The 25,149-nt window shown below is 48.5% G+C and overlaps 2 protein-coding genes across 3 annotated transcripts; one reads left to right on the top strand and one right to left on the bottom strand.

Annotated features, from left to right (window-relative positions):
• Positions 1-4,218: 4,218 nt before the first annotated feature.
• On the bottom strand, positions 4,219-11,753 carry TMEM199 (transmembrane protein 199). Of its 2 annotated transcripts, XM_035139331.2 has the most exons (6): positions 11,196-11,753; positions 10,052-10,125; positions 9,733-9,822; positions 8,856-8,898; positions 5,904-6,016; positions 4,219-5,015 (listed from the first exon to the last, which is right to left on the bottom strand). In XM_035139331.2, the coding sequence occupies exons 1-6, from the start codon at positions 11,386-11,388 to the stop codon at positions 4,920-4,922; spliced, it is 609 nt and encodes a 202-aa protein (XP_034995222.1). In that variant the 5' UTR covers positions 11,389-11,753; the 3' UTR covers positions 4,219-4,919. The 2 variants fall into 2 exon arrangements, with proteins under 2 accessions (XP_034995222.1, XP_034995223.1); XM_035139332.2 differs by lacking the exons at positions 4,219-5,015; positions 5,904-6,016 and adding an exon at positions 6,023-8,306.
• On the top strand, positions 11,726-25,149 carry POLDIP2 (DNA polymerase delta interacting protein 2). The gene is made up of 11 exons (XM_035139330.2): positions 11,726-12,086; positions 15,256-15,337; positions 16,265-16,362; positions 17,531-17,627; positions 18,703-18,778; positions 19,541-19,648; positions 20,161-20,297; positions 21,250-21,276; positions 21,433-21,558; positions 23,403-23,482; positions 24,643-25,149. Exons 1-11 carry the CDS (start codon positions 11,872-11,874, stop codon positions 24,755-24,757), a joined length of 1,161 nt encoding a protein of 386 aa, XP_034995221.1. The 5' UTR covers positions 11,726-11,871; the 3' UTR covers positions 24,758-25,149.

Genomic DNA, 25,149 nt, shown 5'->3' with positions numbered 1-25,149 from the left:
TGTAAACCATCGTTCCTTTGTGTAACAGGCTCCTTCCTGGGAAGGGGGGGGGAGGGCTGTCTCTGTTGGAGTCCAATTGTATCTGGGCACCCCCCCTCCCCTTTTAAAAATGCACCTGGCCGCATTAATCTGCTGGTTTTTCTCCTCTTCACCCCAACCCCTCAAATCTCTCTTGTAACTCCAATAAAAGAGATGTTTTGTGATGTCCTCACAGCTTAGCCTGATCACTTTCATTTCTGATTTTGGCTGGGGGGGGGTTGCTCTCTACCCCACAGGCCTATCCAATACCCTTAAATGCAGAAGCGGGGGGAGCTCAGACCCTACAATCGCTTGATAATGCCACCTAATCTGCCCAGGGGGGGAAAAATACCTTAATCTCCAGGGGGATCCGTGGATGATTGAACTACATCACCTAATCCCAGTGATGGCCCATGGAAAAGGTCGAGGTTCCATAGCACGCCCCCGCCCCCTTCTGGGCCCAGCCAGCTGGAATGGCACGTAGCGACAATATTAATATTGGAGTGTGTGTTTCTGGCGAGGGCTTAGCAGACATCAGAACATTAATCAACGCTTCCGAGGGGCCTCTGACCAGCACCCGCTGCTTAAAGCCTCCAGGAGCAAAAAGGACACAATGGTTTTGAGCAACTGCTATCCAATATGGGTGTTGTCATAGACAACAGAGTTGGGAGGCACCCCGAGGGTCATCTAGTCCAACCCCCTGTAATGCAGTAATCTCAACTAACATATCTAGGAAATAAGGCCTTCCGACCTCTGCTTAAAAACCTCCATGGAAAGAGAGTCCACAACCCCCTGAGGGAGTCTGTTCCACTGTTGAACAGCTCTTACTGTCAGAAAGTTTTCCCGTATGTTTAGCTGGAATCTTTCTTGTAACTTGAAGCCATGGGTTCAAGTCCTACCCTCCAGAGCAGGAGAAAACTAGCTTGCTCCATCCTCCATGTGGCAGCTCTTTTTATATCTGAAAATGGCTTTCCTGTCTCCTCTCAGTCTCGTCTTCTCCAGGCTAAATATCCCCAACTCCTTCAACCATTCCTCATCAGGATTGGTTTCCAGACACTGGATCATCTTGGTCACCCTCCTCTGCTCACCTTCCAGCTTGTCAATATCCTTCTTAAATTGTGGTGTCCAGAATTATTCTATTCTTTCCAATAGCAGCTGTTATCGAAATTGAGCCTGTTACCTGGTTGGAGGCCCTTGGGATGCAGAGTCTGGCTTGCGAACTAGGTTGGAGAGTAGACTTCGGCTGGTGCAATCACATACAATGATACTTGTAGAGGAAGGATTTCACCTGGCCGTACTGGCGATGCTGCCTGGGATTGAACTCAGAACCTTCTGCATGCAGAGCATGCAACCAGCCAGTGGCAACAGGGCATGCTAATCACCTCCTCCTCCTCCCTGGCAACCCCCTCGCCCAACTGCACCACCCCTGGGGAAATCCTCCACATGTTTACTTGAAATCAAACAGATTTACTTCAGAGACGATATGCGTAGGATGGGAGCACTGAGATCCAAGCACTCACCATCTATGGCTTTTCTTCGGGCGCCTCCTCTGCAAGAAGTCCAGAGGGCGGCAACACAAGGGGAGGCCTTTTCTACAGTGACTCCCTGCTTGTGGAATGCTCTCCCCAGAGAGGCTTGCCTGGCACCTTCATTGTACACCTTTAGGCACCAGGGGAAGACGCTCCTGTTCTCTCAAGCCTCTGGCTAATAAAACAATCTGTGGGAGGTTTACTGTTTTGGTTTGTTACCAAGCTATGCATACATAGCACTACACCAGTGTGGTGTAGTGGTTAAGAGCGGTGGCCTCGTAATTTGGTGAACCGGGTTCGCGTCTAGGCTCCTCCACATGCAGCTGCTGGGTGACCTTGGGCTAGTCACACTTCTCTGAAGTCTCTCAGCCTCACTCACCTCACAGAGTGTTTGTTGTGGAGGAGGAAGGGAAAGGAGAATGTTAGCCGCTTTGAGACTCCTTCGGGGAGTGATAAAGAGGGATATCAAATCCAAACTCCTCTTCTTCTTCTTTTTTATATTGTAAACCACCTTGCGATCCTCAGATGAAGGGCAGTATAGAAATTTAACAAAACAAACAAACAAGAAGTGTCGGTTCTCACCAAAGGGGCCCCATCTGGAGGAGGGCAAATGTTGTCCCTATTTTCAAAAAGGGGGAAAGAGAGGACCCAAACAATTACCACCCAGTCAGCCTGACATCAATACCAGGAAAGATTCTAGAGCAGATCATTAAGCAAACAGTCTGTGAGCACCTAGAAAGAAACTCTGTGATCACTAAAAGTCAGCATGGGTTTCTGAAAAATAGGGTTTCTGAAAAATAGGTGATGTCAGACTAATCGGGTCTCATTTTTTGACAGAATTACAAGCCTGATAGATGAAGGGAATGCTGTGGATGTAGCCTATCTTGATTTCAGCAAGGCCTTTGACAAGGTGCCCCATGATATTCTTGTAAAGAAGCTGGTAAAATGCGGGCTAGAAAATGCTACCATTCAGCGGATTTGTAACTGGCTGACTGACCGAATCCAAAGGGTGCTCATCAATGGCTCCTCTTCATCCTGGAGAGAAGTGACTAGTGGGGTGCCACAGGGTTCTGTCTTGGGCCCAGTCTTATTCAACATCTTTATCAATGACTTGGATGATGGGCTTGAGGGCACCCTGAGCAAGTTTGCAGACGACACCAAATTGGGAGGGGTGGCTAATACCCCAGAGGACAGGATCACACTTCAAAATGACCTTAACAGATTAGACAACTGGGCCAAAGCAAACAAGATGAATTTTCACATGGAGAAATGTAAAGTACTACACTTGGGGAGGGGGGAATGAAAGGCACAAATACAGGATGGGAGACACCTGGCTTGAGAGCAGTACATGTGAAAAGGATCTAGGAGTCTTGGTAGACCACAGACTTGACATGAGTCAACAGTGTGATGCAGCAGCTAAAAAAGCCAATGCAATTCTGGGCTGCATCAATAGGAGTATAGCATCTATATCAAGGGAAGTAGTAGTACCACTGTATTCTGCTCTGGTCAGACCTCACCTGGAGTACTGTGTCCAGTTCTGGGCACCACAGTTCAAGAAGGATACTGACAAGCTGGAACGTGTCCAGAGGAGGGCAACCAAAATGGTCAAAGGCCTGGAAACGATGCCTTATGAGGAACGGCTTAGGGAGCTGGGTATGTTTAGCCTGGAGAAGAGAAGGTTAAGGGGTGATATGATAGCCATGTTCAAATATATAAAAGGATGTCATATGGAGGAGGGAGAAAGGTTGTTTTCTGCTGCTCCAGAGAAGCTGACACAGAGCAATGGATTCAAACTACAAGAAGATTCCACCTAAACATTAGGAAGAACTTCCTGACAGTAAGAGCTGTTCAACAGTGGAATTTGCTGCCAAGGAGTGTGGTGGAGTCTCCTTCTTTGGAGGTCTTTAAGCGGAGGCTTGACAGCCATCTGTCAGGAATGCTTTGGTGGTGTTTCCTGCTTGGCAGGGGGTTGGACTGGGTGGCCCTTGTGGTCTCTTCCAACTATGATTCTAGTCCAGCATCCTGTTCTCACAGTGGCCAACTAGATGCCCATTATAGGAAGCCCTCAAGCAAGATGGTAATAATAATAATAATAATAATAATAATAATAATATATTATTATTATTATTTATACCCCGCCCATCTGGCTGGGTTTCCCCAGCCACTCTGGGCGGCTTCCAACAGAAATATTAAAACACACTAATTTCTTAAAGACTAAAAGCTTCCCTAAACAGGGCTGCCTTCAGATGTCCTCTAAAAGTCTGGTAGCTATTTTTCTTTTTGACATCTGGTGGGAGGGCGTTCCACAGGGCGGGCGCCACTACCGAGAAGCATTACCGCCTCTCAAGAGCACAGCCATCATGAGAGCCTCCTCTGAATTTGCCTAATCCCCATTTAAAGCCATCCAAGTGGATGGGCATCCTTGCCTCTTGCAGGAGCAAGTTCCATAGTTTCAACCATGACTTTCTTTTGCCTGTCCCGAATCTTCCAACGAAGGTGAAGCATACAATTATTTTGCTTCTCGGGATCTAAAACGGGACAAAAGCTCACCCCTCCAGCCCCAAAACACAGTTTGTTATCCCATATAATATACTGGTCACCATTACATAGCAAATTCCTCCATCTACAATCCCTTCATCAATGAGAATTTCTAGCCTTCCCCTCTCCCCCCACAACCTCCCCCCACCTGCTGCTAGAGACCTGCCTGAGTTGCAGCTTCAACAGATTTTGATCCGTTTATTGCACATAACAAAGGTTGATTTCTATACATTAAGACGACACCCGGAGGATGGCGGTTTGCGGAGGGGGGGGGGAAGCACCTCCAAACTGTAAGGGATAGGATGCGGCCTTTCACAGTTGCTTGCCGGGCTTGGTGTAACAGCAAAATGGTGTGTCCCTTTGTGTTTGCCAAAGGGCAACAAAAGTAATCGCTCTTGCTCAGGTGGCCAACTCTTTGGGAACAGCAACCTTGCAGCTTGTGGGTGTGACAGATGCACAAAGAGAAATCTTCTCCTGTTGGTGTGAAGTTGCTTCCCCCACCCCTATCCCCTAGTCCAGCTTCAGTGCCTGCAGGGGGAAAAAACCCACACCACTGTAAACACACCAGATTATTTGTGCCAGAGAAAAGGGAGGCCTGTTGGGGAAAGGCTTTTCACAGCACCTCAGGGGAAGGAAAAAGAGCCCACTTGTACGTAGCTGCGGGAGGAAGAAGTTGCAGAGAGAAGGTCCTGCTCCTCCTTGGTGGTTTGTACTGGGATCGGCCGGCGGCCTCTGGTGGCTGACCCTGCCTCCCTGGCCATGAGTGGGGAGCAGCAAGGATGAAGGGCGGAGAGAGCAGGCCGAGAGAAAGGCCAGCCAGGAAGGGCTCCTTGGCTAGGGCTCCCCCAGTTCTCCTTCCAGGTTCCGAACCATCACGTAGAGCTCAGCCAAGCCCACGACGGAGGCCACAACCACGGCTGACAGGACACGCTGGAAGGAAGAGGGGAAAGGAAGTCAGCTCAGCCTCAGACGCCTCTGCCAGGTGAGTTGCAGTTAAAAGACATCCTGCCTTGCTTCTGCTCTGGACTTTTTTTTGGGGGGGGGTCAGGGCTAATCTGTACTCTTTTGGGGGGTGCATCTAGCGTTAGAGTCAGAACCTTTGCCTTTTTTGGATTCAGAACTAAAGGCTTCCCCTCCCCCTTTTACATAAAAATGCACTAGTGGGAGGAATTGCAGGATCATAGGCTTGTAGAGTTGGAAAGGGCCCCCAAGGGTCATCCAGCCCCCTGCAATGCAGGGATCTCAGCTAAAGCATCCAAGACAGGTGGCCATCCAACCTCTGCCTAAAGAACCTGAAAGGAAGGAGAGTCCACCCCCTCTCAACAGCTCTTACTGTTCTTCCATCTCCCTTCTTGTAACTTGAAGCCATGAGTTCGAGTCCTACCCTCCAGAGGAGGAGAAAGCAAGCTTGTTCCCTCTTCTGTGCCATAGCCCTTGAGATATTTGAAGATGACTCTCCTATCTCTTCTTCTCCAGGCTACACATCACCAGCTCCTTCAACTTCCATTTCACTGTATCTGAAGAAGTGTGCATGCACACGAAAGCTCATACCAAAATAAAAACTTAGTTGGTCTTTAAGGTGCTACTGAAGGAATTTTTTTATTTTAGCTCCTTCAACTGTTCCTCATCAGGCTTTGTCTCCAGACCCTTCACCATCTTGGCTGCCCTGTTCCAGCTTCTCAATGTCCTTGGAAATGTTGACCTCTACGTTGTTCAAGAGAGCTGCCCCTCACCCCCACCCATGGAATACCCAGAGTTTTCCTTAAGTCTCTCCCTGTCCCCTGCACAGTCCCCCCCCCTGGCCCAGCTGCCACTCACCGGTGCCATTTCCACGAAGACGTACTGGGAGCCCAGGTAGGTGCAGGCAAATGTGGCCCCCACCGTGACCAGGAAGTTGACGATGGTGACAACCAAGGCTTTGGTGGACCTCACTGGGAAAAGCAGAGGCAGTGTGTGTGACACAGGCCCAGCAAGGTCCATTCCCTATGACTGAAACCCAAAGAAGGAAAAGGAATCTCCTGCCCCTCTGAAATGAGTTCTGCCCACCTCATTACCCCACTGCTGTACTCCTCCTCGCGCATCACAGGAAGCTGCTATATACTGGGTTAGAACATTGGAAACTTGGGAACTCCCTGCCTGTTGATATCAAGGAGTTTGCCTTCCCTGTGCTCTCTTCAGCGCCTGCTAAAAAACATTCTTTAGACAAGCCTACGCTAGTTTTTAGTCAATTGTTATTGAAAGTTTTAACTTGCGAATTTGGGGGTTCTTTTACAATCAAGCAGCGTGTAAACGTTATGAAATAAGCAAATAGGGCCATCCAGTTCAGTGTGGCCTGCCCTGACCGGCAGAAGTGGCTCTCCAGGCGCTCAGGCAGGGGCTCCTTCCCAGCCCAACCTGGGGACGTTGTGGAATTGAACCTGGGGCCATAGGCATGGAAAGTGGGGGCTCTGCCAGGGACACGCAGCCCTTCCCCTAACAGCCCTCATGGCTCTGACCAAAGGGACTGGCTTTCAACAGGAACAGAGGCAGCTGCCACAATACAAGTTGGAACATGGTTCCCTAGAGCTTCGTATTGTCTACACCTGTTGGTCTTTAACCAGTCCAGACCCGACCAGTCCAGACCTCTGACCCCCAAACAGGAACATTGGACCCATTCTTACTTTCAATTTTAACTTAACAGTGCTGGAGTTTCACCACATATTACCCACATTGCGGTACTGGCATGCTATTGTTTTCCCCCCCAATATTATATGTAGTAGTTGGAACCAAGTAAACCCATCTTTCATTTAATAGTTGGCCAAAACCTCTGAACCCTTTTCATAGTTCTATCGTCTTCTCTATGCCCGTGGTTGATACTGAGCTAGAGGACAAGTCATCACCACCATTATGTCTGCCTTTCCTTAACAGCAACAAAAAGCTTCTCTCTCTCTCTCTCTCTTTCCATAACCTTCCCTGCCTTTCTTTCTTTCTCATGGAGTTGCAGAGTTGGAAGGGACCTCTGGGGTCATCTAGTCCAACCCCTAAAGCCAGAGACCAACCCATCTGTCGCCTGCTGGTGCCTTTTCCTCTCTACCTTCTTCCTTGCACTTTTTGCCCTCCATCTGTGACTCCTCCTTGCACTTTCTCAATCCTTTATCTGTTGTCTCGTTCATCTCGTCTTCCTTCACAGTCCTATCACCAGCTGCCTGCCTTTTGCCTCTTTCTTTCTTTCTGCTGGAAGAATCAGGACAGATGAGAGAACGTCTTTCTTCATTCAGCACACAGCTAATCTATGGAACTCCCTCCCACAAGGCATTGAAAGAGAATTGAGCAAATTCATAGAGGGCTAAAAGGTAAAGGGACCCCTGACTGTTAGGTCCAGTCGCGGACGACTCTGGGGTTGTGGCGCTCATCTCGCTTTATTGGCCGAGGGAGCCGGCGTGCAGCTTCCGGGTCACGTGGCCAGCATGACTAAGCTGCTTCTGGCGAACCAGAGCAGTGCACGGAAACGCCGTTTACCTTCCCACTGGAGCAGTACCTATTTATCTACTTGCACTTTGACGAGCTATCAAACTGCTAGGTTGGCAGGAGGAGGGACCGAACAACAAGAGCTCACCCCGTCGCAGGGATTCAAACCGCCGACCTTCTGATCGGCAAGCCCTGGGCTCAGTGGTTTAGCCCACAGCGCCACCCGCATCCTCATAGAGGGGTATTGAGGGTTATTAGCCAGGGTGGCTAGGATCTGCCTTCGCTGTCACAAGCAACAATGCTTCCGAATACCAGTTGCGGGAAACCACAGGAGAGGAGAGTTGCTCTTGTGTTTGAATCCTGCTGGCTGGTTTCTCACAGGCATCTGGCTGGCGACTCTGAGAGCAGGATCCTGGGCTAGATGGGCACTGACCTGATCCATCAGGCTCTTTATCTCCTATTTAGGCCCTCTTTATCTCCTCAAACATTTCTGCCCTTTCTCTCAGCATCTTCTCTGTCTCCCTTTCCTTTTTTGCTCTGCTCTTTCTTCTACCTTGTGCTGTCTCTTCAACTCCCTTCTCTCTGTGACTCTTGCCCCCCCCCCCACAATATCAACTTGCCTGAAATTAAAATGAGCAGGATTTCTGGGGAAAGTTCATCCCCCTCAGAACCTAACATAGGTGGCAGTTGGACTTTGTTGCCCCTTTTTGGGATGATGAAGCTTGAAGAAACTCCTCAGATTCTTCCACATTGAAGTGACATATTTTCGTGGTTCTAAAATGAAAAGGGTTGTTTTCCCTCTTAGTTTGCGGAGACTTGTACTTTATCTGATTTTTAAAACGGCTAAATAAAAGCAAAATTCATTCCAGAGTCTACTTGGGCATTAAGAAAGTTGATGTGAGTTTTAATCTGCTCCTAATTGTTAATTTAACTTCTTAAAAGTGCTTATTGCTATTTTTTTCTTTGTATTTTCACCTTTTTTGTAAACTGCTGTAAAGTTTTTTTTTTCACAATCAAATGGTGTAGAGATTTTATTGAATAAATTTCAAATCAAGGCTGAAATACTAAAGTTGCATACTTACTTGAGATACGTCCCATTCTAATGAATGGGCCTTACTTCCGAAAAGACATGCATAGGAGCTGCTATCAATTTAACGAAGGTTCTCCCTCCCTTGGGACTCTCCTCTCCCCTTCCCGCAGTTCCCTCCCCACCCTTTCTGTCACCTTTAATGGATATGCCTTACTTTCCCTCTCTCACAACCACCCATCCATCGGTCCTCTCCTTGCCTCAACATGCCACCTGCTCTTAACACAGAAACCCACCTTGCCTTCCAAGGTCAGCCAAAGTGCCGTATCGGTTCAGTTCCTAAAAGAAAGAGAGAGAAAAGAGCTTCTTACAGGGCTTTCCTCTGTTCTGCTTGGCAACAAAGCAGCTTCAGGACCAAGGCAAAGAAAGGCCTTCCCTTCTTCCCAGGTGTAGTGTGAAAATGTCACCTAGGCCGTCAGATATAAAATGTGGAGCTCTAATCCCAAATCCCACGGCAGAAACTACAGTAACTGTGCAAGTCACACCACATATACTTAATGCTAACCAGAGATTAGCTGCCTATATAGCAACTCTATGAACAGGAAAATAGGAAGCTGCCTTATACAGTACTGACTCACATCTGTGGTCCATCTAGTTCAGGCATCCCCAAACTGCGGCCCTCCAGATGTTTTCGCCTACAACTCCCATGATCCCTAGCTAAGAGGACCAGTAGTCAGGGATGATGGGAATTGTAGTCCAAAACATCTGGAGGGCCGAAGTCTGGGGATGCCTGATCTAGTTCAATACTGCATACGCTGGCAGAGGCTCTCCAGGGTTTCAGGCAGGGAGTCCTCCCAGCCCTACCGAGAGTCATTGGGGGTTGTACCTGGAACCTTCTGCATGCAAAGCAGGGGCTCTACCACTGAGCTCCGGCTCCCTCCCCAAAGGAAAGGGCCTCACCCTGAAGCTTAATCTTTATTATGTTCCTTTGCATTCTTACCACAAATTCTTCATTCCAGAACCCCTGTGCCCTTCACTAAGGGTCGGTATCCACATCCACCAACCCTTCCTCAAAGCAGAGCCGTATCACGTAGATATCTGCAGATGTCTTAAGTAAGATCAGGCTGATCTTTGCTAAGGATGGGACGGTTGAGGTTTATATTTTCCCCTCACCTGGCAGTTGATGTTCCTTGTTATCTTCTTGTATTCCTCATTGGCTAGCCTGGCCTTGATCTTTTCTAACCGGGCTACTAATTCTGGATTCTGAAACAGAAGACAAACTTGCAATGGAACAGCAATTTCACTGTTTTATGTCAAATATTTGTTGGGAGAGTGGAGAGATTTAGGCTTCCTAAGATACATGTAACTAGACATGTGTGTGTGTTTGGAGAAGCAAAGTTATCTCCTTATCAAAGCCTTTTATACATCAGAAGCCACAAAGATTCCAACCACCTAGTTATTTTTATTAAAAAGGTAAGTGCTTCATACAAACCCTGGGAGGCTTTTTCTCTTCAGGAAGGAAGATCTCACTGCCTTCCAGCAGTTCATGAAGATATACCTGAGAACCTAGGAGTTAAAAAAAAGGTGTGTCACCAATAAGAATTCTGGGCCAAAGGAATTTGAAAGATATGTTATGCACATAGATAATGGCCTTATCCTAGGTCGGATTCTTTGTCCATTTAGGCCAGTACTATCTGCTTTGACTGGTAGCTGCGCTCCAGGGTCTCCGGTGTGGGGAAGGTTTTCACCTTGATTCACTGGAGAATTTAGGATTGAAGTCCTGCCCTTCCACATGTGCACAGCAGGGAAACCGGTTCACCTTCATGACAAACCTGTACGGTAGGATAGGCTGAGAGATAGTGACTGGCTCCAAGGTCACCAAGCAAGCCCTTCATAACTGGTTGGAAATGTGAACACTTGTATCCTAACAAGCATGTAAGGTGTGGTAAAGGGAGACAGTGCAGCTGACTCAAGCCCCCCCCCCCCCGGTGAGAGCTTCAAAACTAAGCAAGAGTTTTGAATCGAGGTCCTGCCTCGCTCACCCCGCACCCTCCAGGCTAGGGCATCACATGGGCTCTTTAAAGGTTTTTGAGGAGGACCACCCTGTTTCCCTTTACGATTCACCCCCATGTCAACATATTTTGTTCCCCAATAAGTGTGTACACCATGGTGCACCCTATGCTATGTAGGGTGTAGTAGTGTTTTGAGTGTAGAGTCGGTGTGGTGTAGTGCTTAAGAGTCTTGGGCAGAGAGACCAAGCAGATCAAGGATCAAATGCCGACTCAGCCATGAAGTTCACTGGGTGGCCCTGGCTCAGTCACATTCTCTCTCTGTCGCTCTCTCTCTCTCTAAACAACCTCACATGAGTGTTCTGTGGATAAAATAACCAGGGTGGGGTGGGGGAGAAGAACCATGTAGATTATCTTGAGCTCCTTTATGAAAACACGTGACATGACTACAATTATATCTATATGCAGGAGCCCCTTCTAAGCATTGGTTAGTTTACTCGAGAGGAAGCACACAGGGGTGGAGGAAAGAAGGCAGCTTCTTTCGGACAAGCATTAGAGGGGAAAGTCACAAGCGGGGGTGCGGGGTGAACTCCCTGCCCTGCCCCGAAGGTCACCCGCTCTCCTCACCCGCCTCCCGCAGAGCTCGGTGGAGCTTTCGGACGAAGTGGAATGACAAGCGGGGCTCCTCTTCGGCGAGGGCCGCCTCCAGCTCGGCCCGCAGCTCCTCCGGCAGCCGCTGCACCTCGGAGCCCCGCAGGAGCCGCCGCAGCGCAGGTCCCACCTTCAGGGAGGTCGCCATCTTGGAAGTGTCGCTGGTCATATGACCGCTCGTTGCCTGAAGTGGGCGGGGAAGAATCTGACTGGGGTTACCGCGGAGACCCGAAGAAGGAGGTGAACACAGAGGTAACAAAAGGGAAGAGAGGACGCCTCGTCGCCCTGAGAAGCATATTCCGGGTTCACTCCGCGGCCTGTGTCATCCAAACCCTTTTCCAAACTCCGGTCTATTTCCCGAAAACACAATTGTTTATCATCATTTAAACCCGGGTGGAAGTTGGAGGGTTGAGTGAGGAACAACCCCGGAAACTCCCATTCGGGCTCCTTCTACACGTTCTTATCTCTGTGGTGGAGAAAGCGGCGCCGAGCGAGTGACCCGGAAGCCTTCCCCTCTCCATGGCATACGCGCGGGCCAGAGCGACCCCGCCGTCTCCTCCTCTCAGGCGACGACGACGAAGTGGGGCTGCGGCGCGGGCGCGAGGTGCATTGTGGGCGCCTCCTGAAGCCTCTCTTGCGCCAGGGCCGCGGGATGGCATCAGCGGCCTGCGCGGCGGCAGCGGCCCGAAGCCGGTGCTGGGCGGCCGTGGCGCTAAGCCGGGCCAGGGCCTCCTCGTCGTCGTCGTCGTCGTCTTCGTGCGGCTCAGGGCTGCCCTGCGGAGGAGCGGCGGCGCTGCGAGGGGCGGCGCGCGGGACGAGCCTGTGGGCGTGGCCTGGCCTGATCCCCAGGAGGGCCCTTTCCTCACGGTGAGCGGAGAGGAGGAGGGGCCACGGCAGAGGGAGGGGCTTCGAGGAGGGAGGGGCTTGTGGGAGGGGGAGGGGCTTGTGGGAGGGGAGGGGCTTGTGTGGGGTCGGGGGCACAGCTGGGAAGAGGGGCTTGAGGGTACTGGTGGGGAATGGGGGGAGGGGTCTTACCTTTTCAGGATGACCCCCTCCCCCACATTCCAACGATTTCTGGCTGTATCCAAAGTGGAGGTGAGGGTATCCATTGAGGCCTAGGAAATTCCACAAGGGCTCTGATCGGGATCCCCCCAAAATTCTCGCATGAACAGTTGCCAAATGGGTATACCCTGTTAAGCTGCTCATAGGTATGTCTCGTACACCCCAGGTAGTGTGGTTGCTGACCTTGAGCCAGACATCCTGGAGAGTGACGTCAAATGGGCCTTAGAAAGCACTGCTAATAACAAGGCCAGTGGAAGTGATGATATTCCAGCTGAACTATTTAAAATTTTAAAAGATGATGCTGTTAAGGTGCTACACCCAATATGCCAGCAAGTTTGGAAAACTCAGCAATGGCCAGAGGATTGGAGAAGATCAGTCTACATCCCAATTCCAAAGAAGGGCAGTGCCAAAGAATGCTCCAACTACCGCACAATTGCGCTCATTTCACACGCTAGCAAGGTTATGCTTAAAAATTCTACAAGGCAGGCTTAGGCAGTATGTGGACCGAGAACTCCCAGAAGTGCAAGCTGGATTTCGAAAGGGCAGAGGAACCAGAGACCAAATAGCAAACATGCGCTGGATTATGGAGAAAGCTAGAGAGTTCCAGAAAAACGTCTACTTCTGCTTCATTGACTATGCAAAAGCCTTTGACTGTGTCGACCACAGCAAACTATGGCAAGTTCTTAAAGAAATGGGAGTGCCTGATCACCTCATCTGTCTCCTGAGAGATCTCTATGTGGGACAAGAAGCTACAGTTAGAACCGGATACGGAATAACTGACTGGTTCAAAATTGGGAAAGGAGTACGACAAGGTTGTATATTGTCTCCCTGCTTATTTAACTTATATGCAGAATTCATCATGCGAAAGGCTGGACTAGATGAATCCAAAGCAGGAATTAAGATTGCCGGAAGAAATATCAGCAACCTCAGATATGCAGATGACACAACCTTGATGGCAGAAAGTGAGGAGGAATTAAAGAACCTTTTAATGAGGATGAAAGAGGAGAGCGCAAAATATGGTATGAAGCTCAATATATAAAAAAACCAATATCATGGCCACTGGTCCCATCACCTCCTGGCAAGTAGAAGGGGAAGAAATGGAGGCAGTGAGAGATTTTACTTTCTTGGGCTCCATGATCACTGCAGAAGGTGACAGCAGTCATGAAATTAAAAGACGCCTGCTTCTTGGGAGAAAAGCAATGACAAACCTAGACAGCATCTTAAAAAGCAGAGACATCACCTTGCCGACAAAGGTCCGTATAGTTCAAGCTATGGTTTTCCCAGTAATGATGTATGGAAGTGAGAGCTGGACCATAAAGAAGGCTGATCGCCAAATAATTGATGCTTTTGAATTACGGTGCTGGAGGAGACTCTTGAGAGTCCCATGGACTGCAAGAAGATCAAACAACATCCATTCTGAAGGAAATCAGCCCTGAGTGCTCACTGGAAGGACAGATCGTGAAGCTGAGGCTCCAATACTTTGGCCACCTCATGAGAAGAGAAGACTCCCTGGAAAAGACCCTGATGCTGGGAAAGATGGAGGGCACTAGGAGAAGGGGACGACAGAGGATGAGATGGTTGGACAGTGTTCTCGAAGCTACGAACATGAGTTTGACCAAACTGCGGGAGGCAGTGGAAGACAGGAGTGCCTGGCGTGCTATGGTCCATGGGATCATGAAGAGTCGGACACAACTAAACAGCAACAACAAGCTGTCCCTGGAGGTTAACAGTTCCTAAATCTGCTTGCAGGCTCTGCTTTGTGGGGGAGGGTGCAGTGTTAGAAACGGAAATATGAAAGCTGGAGCTAAATGGCACCTTATACTGAAGTTATGGGAGCAACAACAAAATGTCTAGGCGCGCTTTTTTATAACAAGAATGCAAAGCTGAAAATGAATGAGCTGCAGCTAAAATCTTTTGTTCATTTTTCAAATGGTCTAGTGCCCTTCCCCTGCCCACCCCCCCTCCCAATATTCTTAAGAGGGTCTCTTCTCCAGTCTTCAGAAAGTGGCTGGAGGTGGGGAGGAAGAAAAAGGCCCTCGTTTTCTTTCAGCAGTGACAGTTTAATCTGAAATCTTAGGCACAGTACTGCGACCAGAGCTCCGAAACCGCTGGTGCTAATGTGCCTAGAACAATGGGAGTTTCAATCCCTGGGTGTGTGCAATTTTACCGACCACACCAAGAGGCAAAATAGTGGCTTGTGGGGGTGGAGCCCAATGCATAAAGGTGCCTTGAGAGAGAAGTCCTCCCAGTCTCATTAGAATGACGTATCATTGGTCATTGATGCCACTACCCTCTTGCTATTGTTTAACTTGGCCTTCTCCAACCAAGGGCCCTCCAGGTGTTTTAAACCACAACTCTCATCCAACATGGCTGTAGGATGCTGGGGGCTGATGGGAGTTGTAGTCCGAAACATTTGCCAGGCACCAGGTTGGAGAGGTCTGGTTTAAAGCATTTGTAGTCAGGAACCTTGTTGGCCTGCCGCAAATCATTTTGAGGCCTGCTTACTGCTGCCTGACTTTGCCAGTGCAAGATGAGATTTCCCTTTGGCCCCTAATTCAGCCTTCAAAAACAGGACCCACAGGCACACTCCCCTGCGTTCTTCTCCCCAGAGCTATGCTGCTTCGGGACGTGCAAGACTCCTTTTAACTATTGCGACAAACATCCATCGGTGGACTTCCCTCCCTCCCGAGTTTATCGGTTCCTTTCTGAGCTCTTGGCCATTGTGACTGCAGTTACCTCTGGAGTTAAACTTTAAACAAGAAGCTTTATTCATTGTTACTTTCTTGTTGTATTTGTTGTGCGTGGGGCAGAGCAGCTCCACTGGACTGCCAGCTGAATAGGAGTCTGAAAGCTGAGCTGTGGTTGTGAGAAAGGGGGGGGCGACATCCAAAGCCAGTTCAGACTTTGCGACTCAGTGACCAACACTCTGGGCGAGCCTCACGCCCTCCCTGCCTTCTCTCTGTCCTCACCCTAGGAACCGCCCTGAGGGCAAAGTGCTGGAGACGGTGGGTGTATTTGAAGTGCCAAAGCAGCATGGGAAATATGACACGGGTCAGGTAAGTGGGTTTTTTGTGTGGCGGGGTGGAATCAGAGGCATTGGAAGCCTCTTGCTCTACACTGGGCTGGGCCAGCTTGGGACCCTCTCTTGTTAGTGCCCCCCTCTCTGTTGCAGTCGGTGCTACTATAAAGGGACGACACCGGACCATATTCTGCAAGCCCAGCCTTATAAAGGGATCCTTGTCTGCCTGCCCACAGGAGCCCGCAGATTTTTTTGCTTCAAGGCAACCAGGCAGAGAATGTTGGCTCTTGTAAATGTTCCTGTGACAGTATGGATGTGTGAAGACTGTCAGGACTTGTAGCAATTTTTTGGTCCTGTCCACAACTGCATTTCTGGCTTCCTTCACATAGAATCATAGAATCATAGAGTTGGAAGAGACCACAAGGGCCATCCAGTCCAACCCCCTGCCAAGCAGGAAACACCATCAAAGCATTCCTGACAGATGGCTGTCAAGCCTCCACTTAAAGACCTCCAAAGAAGGAGACTCCACCACACTCCTTGGTAGCAAATTCCACTGTCGAACAGCTCTTACTGTCAGGAAGTTCTTCCTAATGTTTAGGTGGAATCTTCTTTCTTGTAGCTTGAATCCATTGCTCCGTGTCCGCTTCTCTGGAGCAGCAGAAAACAACCTTTCACCCTCTATATGACATCCTTTTATATATTTGAACATGGCTATCATATCACCCCTTAACACCCACCTTTACTGGAGCCTTTGTCATTTGTTTTGACCCCCCCCCCGCCCCGCCCCCCGCCTTAGGCTCTGGATTAGTAGCAATAGATGCCATGAAGCTGCCCACCTCCCTCCCTCCCGAAGCTGGTTCCTTGGAGCTGCCATTTCTCACCATGATGGTTGGAGCAAGTTCCGCTTTCTCTTCTGCCTTGCTTGACGCTTTCTCCTCCTGCCCCCTGTGCTCTTTTCTTTCAGCTATTTCTCCACAGTGTATTTGGATACCGGGGGATAGTCCTCTTTCCTTGGCAAGCCAGGCTGTATGACAGAGACGTGGCTTCCCCGGTGCCTGAAAAGTAAGGAAGGATATGTCTTTCGCTCAAAGGCAGACAGAATTGGGGAGGGAGAGGAGCATGTTAAGAAGCTCAGTGCGCTTTAAGAAGTTGTGGTTGGTATTTAGAGTGAGCAGTGGGCAGACCTTGCCCTGATTTATTTAATCATTTTATTGCATGTAATTGATATACAGCTTACTCCGAGTGGTTTACAGTACAGTAAACAATTTTTTTAAGTCATTGGAAAATACAGTTGTACCTTGGTTCTCGAACGGAATCCGTTCCGGAAGTCCGTTCAACTTCCAAAAACGTTCAAAAAGCAAGGCGCGGCTTCTGATTAGTTGCAGAAGCATCCTGCACTCAATCAGGAGCCCTGTCAGACGTTTGAGTTCCAAAGAACGTTCACAGCATTCGGGAGCCAAAACGTTCAAGAACTAAGTTCCAAACTGTATTTGCTGCCATATTAAAGGACTGGTTTTTGTTGGAAAATAAAAAAATTCCTTCAGTAGCACCTTAAAGACCAACTAAGTTTTTATTTGGTATTTTTATTTTGGTTTTTGTTGGGTGTTTTTTGCATTTATTTATTTATGCCAAAATAGCTTCTAACCAGTTTAAAAGTATAAAAACAATGCTGACATATTTACACACAGTTAACATAAGCAATAAAAATAATTTCATTAGCACGGTAAAAACACACCTATTTAAAATAAAGGAAGTTCATTAAGAAAGCTGCAGACATGCAGTTCTGAGCTGAAAGCATGCTGTGTCCACCAAGGTAGTGGAATCTGTATGTGGCTTTTGGGATTTTCCGGTTTGTACATTTCCTCTCTTCCTAGTACAGGAGGCCTTTTTTTTCCCCAATGAGGCTGAGCTGCCCCCCGTGTCAGAGACGGCCCATCCGCACTTGCTCTGTGAAATGTGAAATCTGTGGTGGATTTAGCATATAACCAAGCCTTTGCTTGATTGAGCGTTCTGTAGCCTTTTTAATGTGTTTGTGGGAGGGGGCGTTATTGGTTTGGTTTTTGCTTTTTTATGTATTTTGTGTTCTCATTTTGTATTTTTATGTTGTGACCCACCCTGTGATCTTCGGATGAAGGGCAGTACACAAATTTTAATAATAATAATAATAACAATAACAATGGTAATAATATTAACAAGAGGTTCTAAAAACAGGCTGTGTGTCTTGATTCAGGGGTGAGAACGCAGCTGGGCACGGATCCAAGGAAGTGAAAGGCAAGACACACACATACTACCAGGTTCTCATAGATGCTCGGGACTGCCCACATATAGTAAGTGCTTCAGCCTTCCTCCCCTTGCCCCCCCTCCATACACGACTAGGATGCCATACAGAGTAGGGAGGGGGCCAGTCATAGGATCCATCTAAGGGTGCCTTACATCAGAGGTGGTTAAAACATGGCCTTTGTTATTAATTCTTGTGTTGGTTAAATTTATATCCTGCCCTTCCTCCAAAGAGTTAAACTGTGGAACTCCCTCCCACAGGAGGCAGCGACGGCCACCAACCTAGATGGCTTTAAAAGAGGGTGAGGCAAATTCAAGGAGGAGGGGAGGGCTATTGTTAGCTACTAGCCAGGAAGACTATGCCCTGATTCCCCAGTCAGAGGCAGCAATGTTTCTGAATGCCAGCTGCTGGAAACCATGGGAGGGAAAAGTGCTGCTCTTGTGGTCGAATCCTGCTGGACTAGATGGGTCATTGGCCTGATCCAGACTTGGAACATGTCATCTTCATCCAATGTCCTTCTCTATGCAGGATGCTGGACTAGATGGGTCATTGGCCTGATCCAGACTTGGAACATGTCATCTTCATCCAATGTCCTTCTCTATGCAGGATGCTGGACTAGATGGGTCATTGGCCTGATCCAGACTTGGAACATGTCATCTTCATCCAATGTCCTTCTCTATGCAGGATGCTGGACTAGATGGGTCATTGGCCTGATCCAGACTTGGAACATGTCATCTTCATCCAATGTCCTTCTCTATGCATCCTGGAGGGTGGCAACATGAGAGATGGCCTTTGCTGTGCTGGCTTCCCATTTGTAGTCGACCCTCCCCAGGGAGGCTTGCCAGGCACACCATCATTACGTAAATTTAGACGGCAGGCCAAAGCATTCCTCTTCTTCCATGCCTTTAGCTAATTAAACAATCCAGGGCCTTTTAAACTGTGTGGGTGTTACTGTTCTATTTCTTATTGTGGTATGTATTTTTGTGTTTTTAAACTGTGAACCATTCTGTGATTCTTAGATTAAGGGTGGTATATTATTATTGTTGTTGTTGTTATTATTCCTATTATTATTAGCTAATAATAATTGCAGCTCTCAAGTGCTGTCTTTGCCATTTCTTCCTCAGTCTCAGAGATCGCAGACGGAAGCAGTGACTTTCTTAGCAAACCATGACGACAGCAGAGCTCTCTATGCAATCCCAGGTGAGCCAGCTGTCCCTGTGGCTGCCTGGGGAGGGTCTAGGAGGCCGCCCAACATTTCCCCAGGCTCTGGGTGTAAATCCCTGAAGGGTTCATGCAAGGGAGTGGGAAGCCGGTTTTATTATTCACTGAATTTATTCCCCGCACTTCCAGGGTGGGGCAAAGAGCAAAGCGGTAAAACGTGCTCTCTTAGGGTTTTATTCAACCATCTTCTACTGGACTGGTTTTTTATAATCTCATTCCATATTTATCTGACTTGTGTGCTTATGGTCAGTTCTATATAATGCAAACATATAGAAATCTCATTCAACTCGGCAAATAGGCCCCCGTCTGATCAGGCACCTAGATCAGCGGGCAGCCTGTCGCTCAATGGTAGAGCGTCTGCTTTGCATGCAGAAGGTCCTGGGTTCAGTCCCCAGGCAGGACCGGGAAGGGCCTTGAGAGCTGCTGCCCATCAGTGTGGATGGTAGTCAATGGTCTGACTCTGTATAAGGCAGTTTCCTATGTAACGTTTGAAACCTGGTCTTTCTTTGGAACCATGAGGACTAGAATCTTTCTCTTTAGAGCCGCTACTTCAAAAGGCAGCTTCCCGTGTTCCTACACGTGGGATAATTTGTTGCCTTTTGTGGTAGTGTCACCTGGGGCTTCTGGACAGGATTGTGTTCTGATTCTGAAGCTGAGGATAAGAACTGATGCACTTGGCTGCTGCTGCCTGTCCTCTGCAAATACCTGGATGTGTCCTTTTTCTCTGGGGTCCTCTTCTAGGACTTGACTATGTAAGCCACGAAGACATCCTTCCATATACCTCCACCGACCAGGTGCCCATCCAGCACGAGTTGTTCGAACGGTTCCTCCTGTACGATCAGACGAAAGGTGAGTTCTTACTTGGGGGGGAAAGGCTGCAAAGGCCGATAGGCTCTCCCCCCTCTAAGAGAGGCAGACATGGGCTGAAGCACAGCTCAGTGCTTTCGGTGGTGCACCAGCTCAGCCAGAAGCTGCAGTAAATGTGGCCTTTTTTTCCTGATTTCCCCCTTTTTCTTATGCAAGGCGAATGATACATTTCTAAAAACCTTTTGTGGCAGATTTTGGTTGAACAAACACACCATTGTGACGTTTGAGACAGCTGTACTTGGTCAGAACAACAGTGGCCACTGGGGAACCCCAAAGGTGGAGTCCCTGGGCCTGTAAATTGCGCAGGCTTAAAAAAAAAGGCATTCCCTCACCTTAGGTTAGCACATAGGAATTAATTCACGCGCATACTGTAATTCCCACTTCAACTTGCTTCCCCAAAAGTCTTGTCCGCGTTGCTTTCTGTGGGTAAGCAGTTTCTGTGCTGAAATACTTTCCCTTGGAAATCCCCTTTTCTCTCTCTCCTGCCCCTCCAGTTCCACCCTTTGTGGCAAGGGACACATTGTGTGCGTGGCAGGAGAAGAACCACCCATGGCTAGAGCTGTCCGACGTGCACCGGGAAACCACAGAGAACATCCGGGTCACCGTGATCCCCTTCTACATGGGCATGCGGGTAGGTGCCTGGCCCCCTGCCTCTTGGGGTCCCTTGGAGGCCTCGCTGTGGGTACGCGTGTCAGCAGCAGCAGCCATTGTTTCCGACACAAGTCGTGGTGCCACCAAATCCTCGGGGACCTTGAAACGGGAGCAGCTGGTTGGGTAGCCCTTCCAGGGGAAGGTCTTGCAGACCCTGCAGGTTTCGTACGCCATCCCCTGGCCTGTATCTTGTGTCGCAAAGCGAAGGGGTCCAGATCTTTAGGGAATCATCCTGTGTGGCTGGTTCTCTCCCAACCTGTCCCAGGGTTGCAAGGAGAAAGGGTTGTTGTGCTAGGTCAGGCCAAAGGGTCAGAATCATAGAATCCTAGAGTTGGAAGAGACCACAAGGGCCATCCAGTCCAAGCACCTGCCAAGCAGGAAACACCATCAAAGCATTCCTGACAGATGGCTGTCAAGCCTCTGCTTAAAGACCTCCAAAGAAGGAGACTCCACCACACTCCTTGGCAGCAAATTCCACTGCCGAACAGCTCTTACTGTCAGGAAGCTCTTCCTAATGTTTAGGTGGAATCTTCTTTCTTGAAGTTTGAATCCATTGCTCCGTGTCTGCTTCTCTGGAGCAGCAGAAAACAAAGTTGGGCTTCAATGCACTGGCCATTCCCTATGGCTTGTCTAAACAGGAATGCTTTTAGCAGGCACCAAAAGGAGTGCAGGGGAGGGGTCTTCTCAATATCCGTTGTCAGGGCTCTAGACAGAGATTCCCAGTAGTTGTCATGGCTAAACAGAAACCTGCTGTGAGTGAGGTCCCTCCTGTCTTCTTGAAAAGCCACTAAGGCAATCTTCTTTCTCTTTGGAGGTCGCTCGTAGCCGAGTAAGATTGTAGTGCCCATCGCAGGCTCCTCTCATTTCTCTGTTGGCCAGCCCTTCCTTGTCTGTCTATGACAAAGGCTGCCTTCTCTTCTTCTCTCCTGCAGGAAGCCCAGAATTCCCACGTCTACTGGGTGAGTGCTCTTTCTCCTGGGCTTGCATGCTAAGGGTGGAGTGGCCTTGCAAGGGTGTCTAGGCCTCTGTGGGGAGCCCACCTTCCGGCTGGGAAGCCCTTTTGCCCTTTGTTGGCTCTCCTGCTCTGACTGTGACTTCTCACTCCTTGCATCAAGTGGCGCTACTGCATCCGCCTGGAGAACCTCAACAACGAAGTTGTGCAGCTCCGGGAACGGCACTGGAGGATATTCAGCTTGTCGGGCACGCTGGAGACAGTCCGGGGTCGAGGGGTCGTGGGGAGAGTAAGTGCCCCCTGCTGGAGGAGGGTTAAAGCTGGCCTTTGATCGCTTGCTTCTGGGTACCAGTGGCTGGCTCTGCAGGAGGGAGGGGGCTCTTGTGCTCGGGTTTTGCTAAAGGTCTACTCACTGGGGCTTCTGGTGGGCCACTGGGACAACAGGTTGGGCCATTGGGTTGATGCAGCCGCAGGCCTCCTACCATGATTGTCAATATTCATTTCGTTTCTGTCTCGATATTTTTAAGAACACAGAATCTCAAAGTGGTTTAACAACCCTACATGAAAACATCAAAGAAAACATTGCTGAAGAAAGGCAAATATAAAGTATACATTCAAAGCAACATAATACAGGAAGCTGAGATATTATCTTAAAAGATTTCAAAATGAAATATTGCAAAAGAGGTCAGCTGCAGGGTGCACATTTAAGGCAGCAAAGTCAACAACAAAAATCTTAAGCATATCAAAGAAAACATGACTGAAGGAAGTCAGCTATAAAATGCTCATTTAAAACAGCATAATTGGCAAGAGAATGAAATATTCTCTTAAGCGTAGAACGTGTCTGCTGCTGTTGCTGCCAATCCTGCCCCATGGTGGTTCATGGCAGGCAGCGGCTGTGGAAGCTCAGGCTGGAAGAGGTGGGTCTGCTCTGAAAGACAGTCAAGATGGTCTCTGGCCTCAGCTTTTGGAGCTGGAGTCAGCCAGGTCCCCACCCACCCAGGCCAGGTGGGAAAAGGCCTGCAAGGCAGGGGGGATTTGATTTAAATCAAACTGATTTAAATCACGATTCAAATCACTAATCAGTAAGGCTTGATTTAAATCATAGTTTTCTACATAAAGACTAATTCTTGCTGGTATAACTTTAATATGCAAGTAGATGAAGATTTTTAGAAGAACAATTTTTCATATCAGTTTTTTATCCCCAGTTTAATAGGTTAATCATTCATATTTGGACAACTTTTCTGTTGTACTTAGGAAGGAGAAAAATAATCATTACCTTAATAATAACAATTTAAATAGATTTATTCAACTGAAACAATAACATTACAGCATATGTTATTTGCTTAAAGAAACATCCATGTTTGTTAACTAATTTGACTAAACAGAAACAAAATATATATATTTTAAGAAACTTAGACTGTCAGCCCAGCCTACACATGAAAAACCTAAATACTGTCCACTCCAAACAATCAGAAAAATATTGTTTCTATTCTATTCACTGAACTTCTTGAAACTTAGCACTGAAGGGGTTGATTCTGTATTCATAGGTTTGTAGAACAATAGGATTAAGGTCTTTTTCTCAACTCTGTTCATGTTATAACATTTTTGCTGTGAAGAAGAGGCATGTGATCTCTGTTGAGTCAAATTCAGTTTTGAGAACTGCAAAAGTAAACCAAGCACCTGTGATAATATCTTATAGGCAGAGAAACTGCCCAAGAATCTTGCAAAAAACCTCTGGAAGAGCATGACATTGTGAATGGATTAATGGAATTTATTTACCCCCAAAATTAAACATATACAACCTTATTCTACATAATTAAAAAAACTAATCTTTATTTCATGATGGAATAACCTTTGGATGGTAATATATTTTCCTCAAAAAGCATTTTTTAAAAAAATCTGATTTAAATAAAAAAAAAACCATTGATTTTTATCCACCCTGCTGCAAGGTCTTCCAGGTCTCGCAGCCAGTCTTATGTTCTTCTTCCTGGAAGACGTCTCAAACAGAACAAAGCAGTTTAGCATGAACAACTCCCACCAGCCGCCAGATGGTTGGTGAAGGCTGTTCTTATTGCAGAGCCGGAGGTGAGGCGGGAGACGGCTCTCCAGTAACGCTTCCTTTTCTCTCCACAGGAGCCAGTCCTGTCCAAAGAACAGCCAGCCTTCCAGTACAGCAGCCATGTCTCCCTGCAAGCATCCAGCGGTCACATGTGGTAAGGAACCAGAGGGGGGGGGGAGCCAGCTTCCCTGGGGGCAGCCTCCCCCAGGGGGTGGCGGCAAGGTGGGGTTAGAAGCTAGCCTTGGGAGTGTCTTGAATCCGAAGGCTGGTGTTTAAAAGGCCCCTCAGGTTGGCCCTGGCCGCTTCTGATCATCAAATCTTAACACAGTACATATCAGCTACTACCAGCCACGATGGCTCTGCCCTCGGGAGGGGGAGAACAGGAGCCTGGACTGTTTGGGGCCCCCTTTGGCCTGACCCAGCAGGCGCTACTTACATTCTTACGTTAACCGCCACACAATTGGAAGCTTCCCCTTTTCCTGCCTGGCACGTTTATGAAATGTGTTCATAAACAGAAGAGCTTTGCTGTTAGATGTCTCTGGCAATAATAGGTTTTATCTGAGGTTTGTCCTACTCAGAGCAGGCTGGCTGGAATGAGGTCTGTTAATTTCACTGAGTAAAATTCAGCTGGATGGAACCCAGTTCCTCCAACCCCCCTTGGCTCTGATGAGCTGCTTTAAAAAGAGACTCGTTGGGAAGCGTTAAGGAAGGAAAGATGGAAAGTATTGGAGGAGGGAGAGGAGAAGAGCTAATGGGTAACAAGGACTATCGATGGCTACTCTCTGCTGCCACGGTCGGAGGCAGAAATGCTTCTAAGAGTTGCTGGAAATCCCAGGAGGGGAGAGGGCTTGTGGGTTTGCCTTTGGGGTATTTGGTCGGCCACTGTGAGAACAGGATGCTGGAATAGATGGGCCCTTTTGGGCTTGTCCCAGCAGAGCTCTCTTTATGGCCTTGTTGAAAGAAAAAGGTGTAGTTCAGGCATCCCCAAACTGCGGCCCTCCAGATGTTTTGGCCTACAACTCCCATGATCCCTAGCTAACAGGACCAGTGGTCAGGGAAGATGGGAATTGTAGTCCAAAACATCTGGAGGGCCGAAGCTTGGGGATGCCTGGTGTAGTTAAAATAGCAGTTCTCATACTGTATATTTTCTCTTGCCTATCGTGGCCACTGCAGTCTTCCTGAGCTAACAGGTTTTAAGAAATAATAAATGGGTGTGACCCCAAGTAGAGTGACTTCATTGTGTCCCCCCCCCCCGCCTGCCCCCTAACCTGCTCTGGGTCACCCCTCACTCTGAGCTCTGCTTTTGCTCCATAGGGGCACTTTCCGCTTTGAGCGGCCCGACGGCTCCCACTTCGACGTCCGGATCCCACCCTTTTCCCTGGAAAGCAATAAGGATGAGAAGACGCCCCCTTCTGGCCTCCACTGGTAGAGCAGCCCTCAGGACAGCTTGGCTTGCCCCCCAACTTACCCACAAACAAACGGCCCCCTTTTCTTCCTCTCTCAGGGGCTGAAGCTAGTTCTGGTTTTTCTTTTAAGAAAACACAAAAACTTGGAACCTACACCCCCCCCCCCCGGTTTCTTTTTCACAATGGCCAGAATCTGGAGAGTTTGCTTGGAATTCAAACCTGGCTTGTTTCATGGCCTCTTGGCGCCATCAGCCCCCCTCCCCAGGGACTCAAGAGTACCGGGCCACCTGGGACAAACCTGCTGTTGATGGAGCCCACGGGGAGGGTCTCTGCTGACTGTCGCATGGAGTCGTCCTCCCCCAAATGCGAGGTAGTGTGTGTTTTTCTCTGAATAAAACAGGCCCTCCCCAGCGAA

Source organism: Zootoca vivipara, chromosome 15, assembly GCF_963506605.1.
Source record: "Zootoca vivipara chromosome 15, rZooViv1.1, whole genome shotgun sequence".
In the NCBI taxonomy this organism is placed as follows: Eukaryota; Metazoa; Chordata; class Lepidosauria; order Squamata; family Lacertidae; genus Zootoca; species Zootoca vivipara.
The sequence above is the reverse complement of the archived record's forward strand: the minus strand, read 5'-3'. Positions and strand labels throughout refer to the sequence as shown.